General features: G+C 40.2%; 1 protein-coding gene across 1 annotated transcript in view; it reads right to left on the reverse strand.

Moving 5' to 3' along the window:
* LOC137434504 (fibrillin-2) overlaps positions 1-13,263 on the reverse strand; it is a 360,988-nt gene that overhangs the window by 231,310 nt on the left and 116,415 nt on the right. The window contains exon 8 of the mRNA XM_068127594.2: positions 9,656-9,781. Coding sequence (XP_067983695.2) covers positions 9,656-9,781 — 126 coding nt within the window. The remainder of the gene's footprint in view (positions 1-9,655; positions 9,782-13,263) is intronic.

Consider the following 13,263-nt stretch of genomic DNA (forward strand, 5'->3'; position numbering starts at 1 on the left):
GAGGGAGCCTGGACCGTTTCACGTTGTAAAGCGTGTTTTGGTGACCTTCGGACTGAGACTGTTGAATAAAAATTGCTTCTGAACTCCCTGTGCAGATTTCAAAAACTGCATCACAGCTCGTCTGATGGATCGTTTGAAATAACAAACTCAAAATAAATGAGATCGCAATCTCCTGAGAGCTTTCCTCAAAGTACTATCAGAGATCTTTCTCGTCCAACTGAGCGGTTCCTCGTGGGAACGTTTGGTTGAGTGATTGAATGTAAACCCAAACACAGTCATGGCCAAAACTATTGGCACCCTTGCACTTTTTTCAAATAACTCACAATTTTCTCTAAAAATAAGTTGAAATTGACAAAAGTATTTGGTCTCCACAATTCTTTATTTCACTGTTAATATTACAGAACCATTGTTTTTGATTCAGAACTTAATTTATCCTTTTAAATCAGAAAAGAAAAACAAATGGAAATGACAAAATTATTGACACCCTCGACTTAATATTTGGTAGCACAGAATTTGGACAAAATAACTGCAGTCAAGCGCTTCCTATAGCCATGAATGAGCTTCCGACACCTCTCTACTGGCAGTTTGACCCACTCTTCTTGTGCAAACTGTTCCAGTTCTCCCAGATTTGAAGGGTGCCTTCCCCCAACTGCTGTTTTCAGATCTCCCCACAGGTGTTCAATAGGATTTAGATCCAGACTCATTGCTGGCCACTTCAGAACATTCCAACATTTTGTCTTGAACCATTCCTGGATGCTTTTTGGAGTATGTTTGGGGTCATTGTCCTGCTGCAAGACCCATGAGCTTTGACGGAGACCCCGCTTTCTGACACTGGGTTCAACATTGTGCTCCAAAATACCTTGGTAATCTCCGGATTTTATGATGCCATGCACACATTCAACGCACCCAGTACCAGAGGCAGCACAGCAACCCCAAAACATCACTGAACCTCCTCCATGTTTGACTGTAGGGAAGGTGTTCTTTTCTTTGAAGGCTTCATTTTGTTTTCTGTAAACATAGAGATGATGTGCTTTACCGATAAGCTCTAACTTGGTCTCATCTGTCCACAGGACATTCTCCCAGAAGACTTTGGCTTGTTCAGGTGTGTTTTGGAAAACTCCAGTTCGGCTTTCTCAGCAGTGGGGTCCTCCTCGGTCTCCTACCATAGAACCCCCTTTCATTGAGTTGGCGACGGATGTTGCGAGTTGAAACTGTCGTACCTTCTGTTTGAAGATCAGGTTGAATCTGTTTGGCAGTTGATCGATGTGCTTTCTCCACCATTCGAACAATCCTTCGCTGCAATCTTCGATCAAGTTTTCTCGAGCGGCCACGTCCAGGGAGGTTGGATATAGTGTCATGGGCCTTACACTTCCTGATAACATTGTGTATGGTAGGCACAGGAACATCAAGGTCTCTGGAGCTGAACTTGTAGCCTTGAGATTGTCCATGCTTGGCTACAATCTTGTGTCTGACCTCATCAGACAATTCTCTGTTTTTTTCTTTTCTCCATGCTCGTTGCGGTACAAACAGTGACACAAAACAGCAGAATGACTCCTTTTCTCCATTCAAACTGGTTGAATGAATGATTTTTATATTGCAGGCACTTGCAACTCACCATAGGTGAGTTAAATTCCAAAGTAAAGTAGAATCACCTGCTTGAAATCTAATTATTTCTAACAACTTCTAAAAGGTGCCAATAATATTGTCCGGGCCATTTTAGGATTCCTGTGTGGAATAAGCTAAGATTTAGTAATTTTTTCAGCTTTTTCTGTTTTGTTCCACTGCAAACCAAAGCAATACATATGTGGATACCAAAATATATTTTAATTTCAACAATTTTCTGGAAGAAATGGTGCATTAGTTGAAAAACGTGCAAGGGTGCCAATATCTTTGGCCATGGCTGTATGTTTAGTTAGTTGTGCTTTTATATATACTCTCTTGGTGAAATCTGACTACCATAACAAGGTGAATACGAGTGAGCACCAGACGAGAAACACAAGGAACTTCAATGCAGGAAGAGGACATGAGGACCAGTTAGCCTGTGCAACCAGGCCAACATCTTAGTACCCCTCTATCCCGACTACTTCCAGATATTTAAACAACTCAATGTTAAACTAGAACGGCACTCAGTAGAGCGCGTACCTCCAGGCTGAACAGTTTGGGTTTTGTATTCCACTGATAAGCCGGATCCCAATCCGGATCTTCACCAAAATTGGATTGATTCGTCCTTGTCACCCTGTCCACAATGTTTTGTTCGAATCCGTCCGTAACTTTTTGAGATATCCTGCTATATATCGTTTTTAGTCCCATCACCCAATGGTGAAGAATCACTTTAAAACTCCAGCATCCGGACCCAGATCTTCACCAAAATCGAATCAAATCGTCCTTGTCAAAGACCCAACCTATACACCAAGACGGCCCCTTGCATTATTCTTACCAAACCTTAGCACCTTACCCGTCCTTGTGTTGAACTGTATCTGATAATCTTTTGCCCAGCCCATTAAAGGATCTCAACTTTCTTGAAACCAATCAGCCCCCCTCAACCCCCCACCCCCCACCCCCTTCCCCTCTCTGATATCTACCTTACCTCCAAGCTCAGTGTCATCTGCAAATATAGAAAGCCGTCTCTTAAACCCACTTCAAATCATTCATGTAAATTAGGAATAATAATGTCCGGATATACTACATCGACTGTACTACCCTCATCCACTCAGTCAGAAACGGTCTCATGGAATTCCAGTTAGTTTGTTAAACATGACCTCCCAACACCTTCCCAAAAAGCCAAACACTGATGTTAAGGTCTAAAGTTCTCGTATCCTTCTCTGGATCCTTTCTTAAATAACAGTAAATTTATTACATTTTCTTCTCCAATCCTCCGCCACCTCTCCTGGCTCCAATGAGCTGTTAAATATATCCGTTAACACAACACTTATTTGCTCTGCTACCTCCCTCAATACTCCAGGATGCATGGTATCTGGCCCCGGAGCTTTATGATTCCCTTCATTTTTCAAGTTGTTTCTTTACCTCCTCCATCTCTTCAAGAATCTCTTGCTCACCTCTGAGATAGTTACCCTCCGCTATTGGAAGTTCCCCTGACCGTTCTTGTGTAAATTTAGAAGCAAACAAGTTTCAGTGAGCTTGCCGTCTCGCCATCATCATCCACCGAGGCTCCTGTGCTATTCCTTAAAGGGCCCACACTTGTCTTAACCTTTTATTTACCCTTTATATACCTAAAGTATGTCTTCCTGTTATGTTGAATTTTTTGGCCATTTTATTTTCATATTATCCTTTGGCTTGCGGAATTATTAGTCCCTTACCCGTTTCACTGAAGGGTGCTATAGGTTTACTCTCCATCTGTCTGTCCGTTTGTTAATCCCACCTGTGGTTTTCCATACTTTTTCCCATACCCTTTATCATATTGAACTGAAACTTGGTACATGGCTTTATCTATCTATAATTCCAGTAATCTCTGTCTGTCTGTCTGTACGTCTGTACGTTTGTCTGTGACCGCTGTTTCTCGACAACCACGGGTCCGATATACTTTTAACTTGCCAGGTATATTGCTGGGGACCCGAGGATGTGCCTTTTCAAGGTTTCATATTAATCGGACAATTACTTACCGAGCTATGTCCAAAAAACGATTCAACCAATCAGAGAGCAGCGAACGATCGCGTGTGCCGAACGTGGCGGGCACACTCTGCCTCGGATGGCACATTTGAGAGCGTATTCATTTATTTCACGTTTGCAAACTATGTTGGCGTTAAACTATGTTTTACAACTAATAAAAACGAATTTGCGATTCATTCGCTTTCCTGCGCGTTTGTGCACGCGATGGCGATTTCTTTACCAAACTCCGGAAGCCGTTCGCTTTGGACCAAACCATTGCATGTAAATAGAGGGGGGGGATTGTCACCACTCGCAAGCCGTTCGCTTTGGACCAAACCATTTCATGTAAATAGAGGGGGGGGATATAATTTTAGATATAGATATAGTACGGGCATGCCCTAGTTATGACAATTTACAGAACAAGTTCGAGTTTCACAGCGTTTCGTCAATTTTTCACATTTTTTTTTTTATGGGACATATATTGCAAACCAATCCTCCCTCTGTTTTCTTAACTATCTGTTTATTCCTGTATAAATTTGAGACAGACTCCAGTCCTGTTATCTTGTACTTAATGAATGCCTTCTGCTTATCCTTACTGTTAGCCGATGCATCACCCATGTTGTAGTACGTCCAATTTTCTCCAATTTTCCCACAGGTGAATACTAAACAATGCTAACAACCCTCAGGAATATGGTTCTGCATCAATGAAGGTCACAATTGTCCCGTAAGGGTGTCGGTGGCAATATCGCACGTCACACTTGAAACCATGGCTGGGAGAAATCCCATATGAGACCCCAAGATACAAGTTATAAACAATCCATATAACCCTAACCCTAACCCTAACCTAATATAACCACCTGATGGCTGGAAAAATCGGACAGGCAATGGGATACGTCATTCATATGTAAAGACCCATTTAAGCACTTTTATTAGCTAATGATCATTAACGCTTACATAGAGGCCTAGCAAGTCGAGACATCTCCAGTCCGTTCGTCTGTGGGGGACGCGATAAGCATAGAATGCCTTAAGTATGTCAGCTTTCCTCCAACCTTCTTCCAGTTTAGTAGCGACTGTTTAAAAAGGTAATAATTGTAGGTTGGACAGAATTGCCTGAATCATTTGTGGTTTATAATAATATCTACTTCCTGTAGGTGTGCCCCACGAAACACCATGATAAGCTATTGATACACCTTAACAAGGAGTTTGTCCAAGGCAGAATACCCTTTTGGGAAGGGGGGCAAATTAAGTCGCCACAACCTCGTCCGTGTGACCTGTCGTCTCCCTGGAAAGTTTGATTGAGATTGAATAAGTAATGACGGAATATATCACGGTCAGACAGACAGACAGACACCAAAATGGCGTATTTTAGTATGATGTGACCATCTTTTATTTTCAGGTCAGCTTTTTATTTTCGAGTTTCAGGTCAGATAGACACGTCGACGTGTTGCAAAGAAGATTCCTTCCGGCACTGAGAAGAGAGCAAGATATGTCGAATGGTGATTTGGGGAATTTCAAATGACATTTCCCAGGTGATCGACTCATTTATCAATGGATGGACAACCTATGGCCTTCTCCCCAAATCTGTCTCCTCCCAAATACTTACCTATGGGGGTACCCCAAAGATGAAGTCTACTAAAACACCCCCCACACACCGCAAATATTGAAAAATAACATCAGCCGAGTCATCGACAACTTCAGTGTCCGTGCAGCAGCTGTCATGCCGAGGAGCCGTGCTCGGATTGAACATTTCATCAACTACGAATGATATCGCTCTGAGTCAATAAAAAGTTGCACATCATTTTGGACCAATCTTTATATGGAGGTTTTAATTTTAATTAACTGTTATTCACACAATGTACTATCATTTGTTAAATTCTCTATTTTTGTGGGGAGGGGATAATATTTTCAGTTTGATGGAAAAGAGGATACACATGTTTCTCTTCCTGGTTAAAGTTCCCAAAACCTAGGCTAACCACCATTACTTTGTTCCTCTTTCTCATGCTGCAGTGAAGAGTGGAGGCTCATGGAAGAGAGGTGAGAGAGGGTTAAAAGGTGATGTAATTACAGTCAGACAGTGGGACAACAGTTGGACACAATAAGCAAGGAAATTAGCAAACAGGAAGAGAGAGGATGTGAAGAAACAGTAATCTACAAATAAGATGGTTGGATTAGGTTAGGTGGGGGAGACAAAAGATTACAGGTATGGGGATGGGAGATGACATGAGATGGTAGAGCAGCCTCCGCTTGAAGCCCCTGTAGGAGGATTGCGATTCAACAGCCTCAGAAAACCCGCACCAAAAAGAGCAGGAACAAAAGAGTTGAGGTGGGCAGTAAGCCTGTATTTTGGGACTTTAAGCAGGAAGCTTCTTTTTTTCTTTTTTTGTATACTGAATCGAGGCTCGTGAAAGAGCTAACATTTATTTCACAAACAAATCAACCAGACAAACAAAATATATAAAAAGAGGGAGCGGAAGACAAGATGGGGAGAGAAGAGGAAGCACACAAACACAACATTTGAGAGCAGGGAGAAGTGTGGGAGGGAGAGGGCTTGGGGAGAGGAGGCGTGGGAAGGGGGGGGGGGGGGGAGGTATAAAATACAAGGGGACCAAGGACTTCCAGGGCAGAAGTTGGTATTTCAAAAAAAAAAAAAAAGTGTAGGATTTGGGGTGTTTTAGCGGGGGTAGAAAAGATCAAGGTTTTGGATGGGAGAAGATAAGAGATGGTGGTGAACAGCTGTTTTAAAGACCTGGAGGGTGGAGTGGGATTGAAGAGAGTGAGGGAGTTTGTTCCAGAGGCGGGAGAAAAGAGGAATGAAGGAGTGAAGGTGAGCAGAGAGTCTTGATTTTGGCAGTTTAACCATAAGAGGGTTGCAGGCAGATCTTGTGCGACCTGTAAGAATATTTGCGGGACAGAGCCCAGAGAGAGAGCTGGGGGGGGGGGGGCAAGGCCAGAGAGGAGTCGTGAGAAGATGGAAAGACAACCAACCTGCCTGCGGTGAGTGAGTGAAAGGCCCTTGGAGTTAGCTTCATCGCGGGAGATTCCAATGATTCTGAACGCTTTGGTTTCAACAGCGTGAGGACGAGCTAGGTGTGAGGCAGGAGCACCAGCCCAGAGGGGAGAGCAGTATTCCATAGAGCTGCGGATGAAAGCCTTGTAAGTGGTGAGGAGCTCAGGTGTGCCAAGGAAGGACTTCGCACGACGGAGGATGCCCAGTCGGTGACTGGCTTTGGAGGCCAGATTTGAAATGTGGTTTTTCCAGGAAAGAACATGGCAGACAGTGAGACCCAAAAGCTTGAGTGACAGAACTTCTTGGAGAGGATTATTCAGAAAGTGGATGGGAGGGTTGTCCAGTCAGTCTTTTCGGAGAGACATCGTAAGTGTGAGAGATTTGTCAGGATTGAAAGACATGTTCCATTTGTTTGCCCAGTCTGTGATTTTGTCCAGGTCTGCAGAAAGTGAGGAGGCTGCAGACTGCCGACCTGAGGGATGAGGAATGGAGCGACAGAGAGTAGAGTCGTCAGCAAATAGATAGAGAGGATTTTCAAGAGTTACTCAAAGACTCATGACATATGTTACTCAAAGAAAGCATTCATTCTGGAGTTTCTCAGAAGAGTCAGAGGGCTGAGAAAGCAGAGGGAGAATGGAGGCCATCAACATGTTTGCAATGTGAGAACAGGCCTTTTGCTTTGGCCTTTTCGTGGGAGATGCCAAAAATGTTGAGAGTTTTAGATGCTACAGAATCCGGGAGAAACGGATGTGATACTGGGGCATCAGTCCATAATAGAAAGCAGTTCTCCATCAAGTTAGTCACAAAGGCCTAATAAGCTGAGTAGTTCTTTAACTTTCAAGGAATTACTGGAATGACAAAGGATGTCTGGTTCAGGGCTGCCTTTGGAGGACAGCTGTGAGATTTGGTTGGCCCAGGAGAGGTAATGGCTGATGAAGAGGCCTATAGGTTCAAGACACTTACCATCCTCCAGTGGTGACCATGTAAATGTATATGTGGGTTTGTTTGACGATCCTACCAGAGTGAAAGGGTGAGGTTATGAGGTTTCCAGGATTAAATGACATGTTCCAGTTATCAAAACGAGCCTCTAATCGATTACAAAACACCAGAGAGTAACAGAGTTGCTGTCTGCTTGTCAGTGGGATGTGGCACCATTGAACATAATGTAGATCAATCTGCAAGGAGGAAGAGAGGGTTTCCAGAGTGTCAGAGAGATCATTTATGTTGATGAGGAACAAGAACCACCTTTAGAGACCATTTTCCCCGCAGAGCAGGGGTTGGCCTTTTTTGGGCACCATGGTCCCCTTTTTGAAGCAATGTTTTATGGCCGGATGCTCTTCCTGCCTCCAACGCTGTTAGTCGCCTCTTGTGACACAGGGAATTACCAGTGAACTGGTACTCAATTTGCCGACCTCGGAAGGATGACAGGCTGAGTCAACCCCCCTGGCGTTAATTCAGCGATCGACGGGGATTCGAACCCAGGATCCTGGGATCCCAAGCCGGCACCCCAACCGCTAAGCCAACACCAGGCTTCTGATGAGGAACAAGAGGAGCCCTAAAACACAGCCATGTGGCACTCGAGCCTCCATGGTAGAAGATGGAAGAGGATTCCATTGAAAGCAAAACATTGACTGCATGAGAGGGAGAACTCGGAAATCCAGGAATGAAGATGGCCTTGTATGCCACAGGCAGAGAGCTTCAAAAGAACAGCGGGATACCAGACTGTGTCAAATGCCTGAGACATATCCGGGGGTGGCCCTGACCTCTTGTTTGAGAATTAGGGCGGCTTCCATCTATTGCTGAAGGAGGAGCAGCAGCATATGCGGAGTTGAGTGACCAGGAAGGAATCCAAACTGATAGTCAGAGATCAGAGATCAGGTTGTTTGAAAACAGGTAAGACTTGACATCAGCAGCAATGATGGATTCCAACACTTTGCTAATGATCGGAAGTAAGCTAACTTGTCTGTAGTTGAGAGGATCGGTTTTTTGGACCGATATTGTACATGGGAGTGATGTCTGCTGACTTCCCAGCAGATACGACGTGGCAAAAGGAGAAGGACAAGCTGTACAGTGCAGACAGACGAGAGGCAAGAGCAGCAGAGCAGGTTTTTAGACTTTTTAGATTGCTTCACTGCAACCGGAGAGGATTAGATAGGATAGCTGTACGTAGGATGGGATTAACTTATGTAAGAACTAGAGCAATGCGACTGTGGCGCCAATATGTCTTTGTGTAGTCCATGCCAGTGACAATGGGTAGATTCCCTCTTTCACTGTCCTAAAAATAAACAATTTTGGTTTAAATCCCTTCAGCTGTTTTGAAGTATCACATTTTCACCAGACAGGACAGGTTTCACATTGATTGGTGAAGCGGTTTCGGAGAAGGGAATTTTTTAAAATATCGGCTTTCAAGCTGACACGGCTGCCACACCACGTGACATATGACATCAAAAATGTACATTCTGCATGCATATGGGTAGGGCATCACATTTGTGAAGTTTCGTGTTGATCGGATAAGGTTAGTCTTTCTATCCAAGATGGCTGCCAAACCATGTGATCTAAGTTGTCATAAATTTAATGTTTCAATAGAAATGGGTCAGAGATCATGTGCATGCAATTTCAGATTTGTAGGATAAGGAATTCAGTTAAAACATTTATGGCTGTTATACTACTTCACCGATGATGTCATCATTATCGTGCTTTGTTGCCCATTGGGCCAAGTTCAATGCAATGTGCCAAGTTTCAAATTTTTCCATTCAACAGTTTCCGATAAATAATTTTTTAATTATTTGCGTTTAATCCAAGATGGCTGCCATACCACGTGACCTATGAAATCATAATTATCGTAAAAACATTCTGCATGGGTGTCGCTCCTACGCTTAAAGTTTTGTCTCAATCGGGCATGTGGTTGCTGAGAAAATCGAGGTTTAGCCCGCACGGACGGATGGACGGACGGACAGCACGTAAACATAATGCCTCTGACCACCTAATTGTTATAAAGTGCAAGGGAGCGAAAAAAAAGAATCAAATGAATGAAGAACTTACCAACACACTGGGTCCCATCTACACTGGTCACATGGCCTGGGGGACACGAACAGAAGTATCCACCGATGGTGTTTGAACAACTGCCTCCCCCACAAATTTCGGTTCTCTCCAAGCATTCGTCGACATCTGTACAAAGCACAAAAAGGTGACCGTCAGCATAAGCAGACATAATATGAGATTCTCCTTGGCCTATGTCAAAACAAGTTAACACGATTGATGATGGTGCAGCAAAAGGTGCCAGCTTAGGTGCCAACTTTTCACAGAGAACACAAAGGAGAGTGCAGACACACCTTTGGTCTAACGTCAAAATTAAAATGACAGATAAATCCAATCTGCATATATTCAAGGGGATGTAAAAGATGTAAAACTCAGGCCTCCTTCACAAGAATAGGCCTTTGCGTTGATATAATGATGACACAGACCATGCCATAATGATTTCATAGGATGTACAAGTTATAGGTACTAGCAAAGGTACCCGCCCTATGGGCGGGGCTTCAATTGGGAGGCCCAAATGAAAAGGCAAAATATCAGAAACAAGTACAGATACATTCAAAGTACACCGCCCCCATGCCAAATAATTAAATATCCTACAGCGGCATTGGGAGGGAAAGGTGTACACTAATTGATTGATTAATTGTATAATTAAAATCAATAAAAGATTATCACAAAATATTTTCTTAATCAATTGGCTAATAGCATAACGAAACCACTAGTGCTTCATCCGAAGATGTATCTTTTAGAAATGTAATAAAATAAGTCATTAATAAAAAAATTAAATAATTAATTGATTAATCAATAAATAATGAATCGATTAAATGATTAATCAATAAATCAAAAATATCCTTGATAGCCACATCACTTGGTCACTGTCATGTCCAAATATTAGCTTCCCAGCTCAAAAGGTGTCTGAGATATTGGCCAAATGAGAAAGAAAATATATAAATGATTAATAATGAAAATAAATAAATAATAATCATTAAAAAATTAAATTATTAATCAATTCGGTCACAGAACACATAAACCACCACCATTTCATCAGAATCTGTAACTGAAAAAAAGGAGTTTTTTTATAGTAATTAATCGAATAATTAAATAATTAATCGATTAATTGATTAATTAATTAATCAATCAATCAAAAATATCCTTGATAGCCACATCACTTGGTCACTCATCTCCAAATATTAGCTTCCGAGCGCAAAAGGTGCCTGAGATATTGGCCAAATGAGAAAGAAAATAAATAAATGTTTAATAATGAAAATAAATAAATAATAATCATTAAAATTAAATTATTAATCAATTCAGTCATAGAACACATAAACCACCACCATTTCATCAGAATCTGTAACTTAAAAAAAAAAAAAAAAGTCATTAATCGAATAATTAAATAATTAATCGATTAATTGATTAATTGAGTAATTAATAAATCAAAAATATCCTTCGCAGGCAAATCACCTGGTCATTGGCATGTCCAAATATCAGCTTCCGAACTCAAAAGATGCCTGAGTTAATGGTCAGAAGAGAAAGGAAATTTGATGAATTAAATAAGTACTTAATTAATCGCAAATAATTAAATAACTCCTCAATTAATTGATTATTCAAAAAACAAAAAATACTGTTTTTGACAAAGGAATTGCTCACCACTGTGCCGAAATTTCAGTTTCCTCGTTCAAAGGATGGCTGAGATATCGCCCGGACAAACAAGCAAGAAAGAAAACAAGAAAGAAAACAAGTACACATACATTCAAAGTACACCGCCCCATGCCAAATAATTAAATATGCTGCAGCGCGGCATTGCCGGGGCGCCTCAGGCGCCCGGCAATACCGCAGTGCAGCTCATTGAGGCTGCATTGGGAGGGAGAGGTGTACACTAATTGATTGATTAATTGTATAATTAAAATCAATAAAAGATTATCACAAAATATTTTCATAATCAATTGGCTAATCGCATAACTAAACCACTAGTGCTTCATCCGAAGATGTATCTTTTAGAAATGTAATTAAATAAGTCATTTATAAAAAATTAAATAATTAATTGATTACTCAATAAATAATTAATCGATTAATAAATAAATAATTAATAGATGAAATGATTAATCAATAAATCAAAAATATCCTTGATAGCCACATCACTTGGTCACTCATGTCCAAATATTAGCTTCCCAGCTCAAAAGGTGCCTGAGATATTGGCCAAATGAGAAAGAAAATAAATAAATGATTAATAATGAAAATAAATAAATAATAATCATAAAAAATTAAATTATTAATCAATTTGGTCAGAGAACACATAAACTACCACTATTTCATCAGAATCTGTAACTTTTAAAAAAAAATTTTTTTGTCATTAATCGAATAATTAAATAATTAATCGATTAATTGATTAATTAATAAATCAAAAATATCCTTTGCAGCCAAATCACCTGGTCATTGGCATGTCCAAATATCAGCTTCCTAACTCAAAAGGTGCCTGAGTTAATAATGGTCAGAAGAGAAATGAAATTTAATTAATTAAATAAGTACTTAATTAAACGCTAATAATTAAATAACTCCTCAATTAATTGATTAATCAAAAAACAAAAAATACCGTTTTTGACAAAGGACTTGCTCACTATTGTGCCGAAATTTCAGCTTCCTAGCTCAAAGGATGGCTGAGATATCGTCCGGACAACCAAGGAAACAAGAAAACAAACAAGTACACATACATTCAAAGTACACCGCCCCATGCCAAATAATTAAATATGCTGCAGCGCGGCATTGCCGGGGCGCCTCCGGCGCCCGGCAATACCGCAGTGCAGCTCATTGAGGCTGCATTGGGAGGGAGAGGTGTACACTAATTGATTGATTAATTGTATAATTAAAATCAATAAAAGATTATCACAAAATATTTTCATAATCAATTGGCTAATCGCATAACTAAACCAGTAGTGCTTCATCCGAAGATGTATCTTTTAGAAATTTAATTAAATAAGTCATTTATAAAAAATTAAATAATTAATTGATTACTCAATAAATAATTAATCGATTAATCAATAAATACTTAATAGATGAAATGATTAATCAATAAATCAAAAATATCCTTGATAGCCACATCACTTGGTCACTCATGTCCAAATATTAGCTTCCCAGCTCAAAAGGTGCCTGAGATATTGGCCAAATGAGAAAGAAAATAAATAAATGATTAATAATGAAAATAAATAAATAATAATCATAAAAAAATTAAATTATTAATCAATTTGGTCAGAGAACACATAAACTACCACTATTTCATCAGAATCTGTAACTTAAAAAAAAAAAATTTTTTTGTCATTAATCGAATAATTAAATAATTAATCGATTAATTGATTAATTAATAAATCAAAAATATCCTTTGCAGCCAAATCACCTGGTCATTGGCATGTCCAAATATCAGCTTCCTAACTCAAAAGGTGCCTGAGTTAATAATGGTCAGAAGATAAATGAAATTTAATTAATTAAATAAGTACTTAATTAAACGCTAATAATTAAATAACTCCTCAATTAATTGATTATTCAAAAAACAAAAAATACCGTATTTGACAAAGGACTTGCTCACTACTGTGCCGAAATTTCAGCTTCCTAGCTCAAAGGATGGC

Source organism: Myxine glutinosa, chromosome 10 (assembly GCF_964187855.1).
Source record: "Myxine glutinosa chromosome 10, kmMyxGlut1.1, whole genome shotgun sequence".
NCBI classification, from domain to species: Eukaryota; Metazoa; Chordata; class Myxini; order Myxiniformes; family Myxinidae; genus Myxine; species Myxine glutinosa.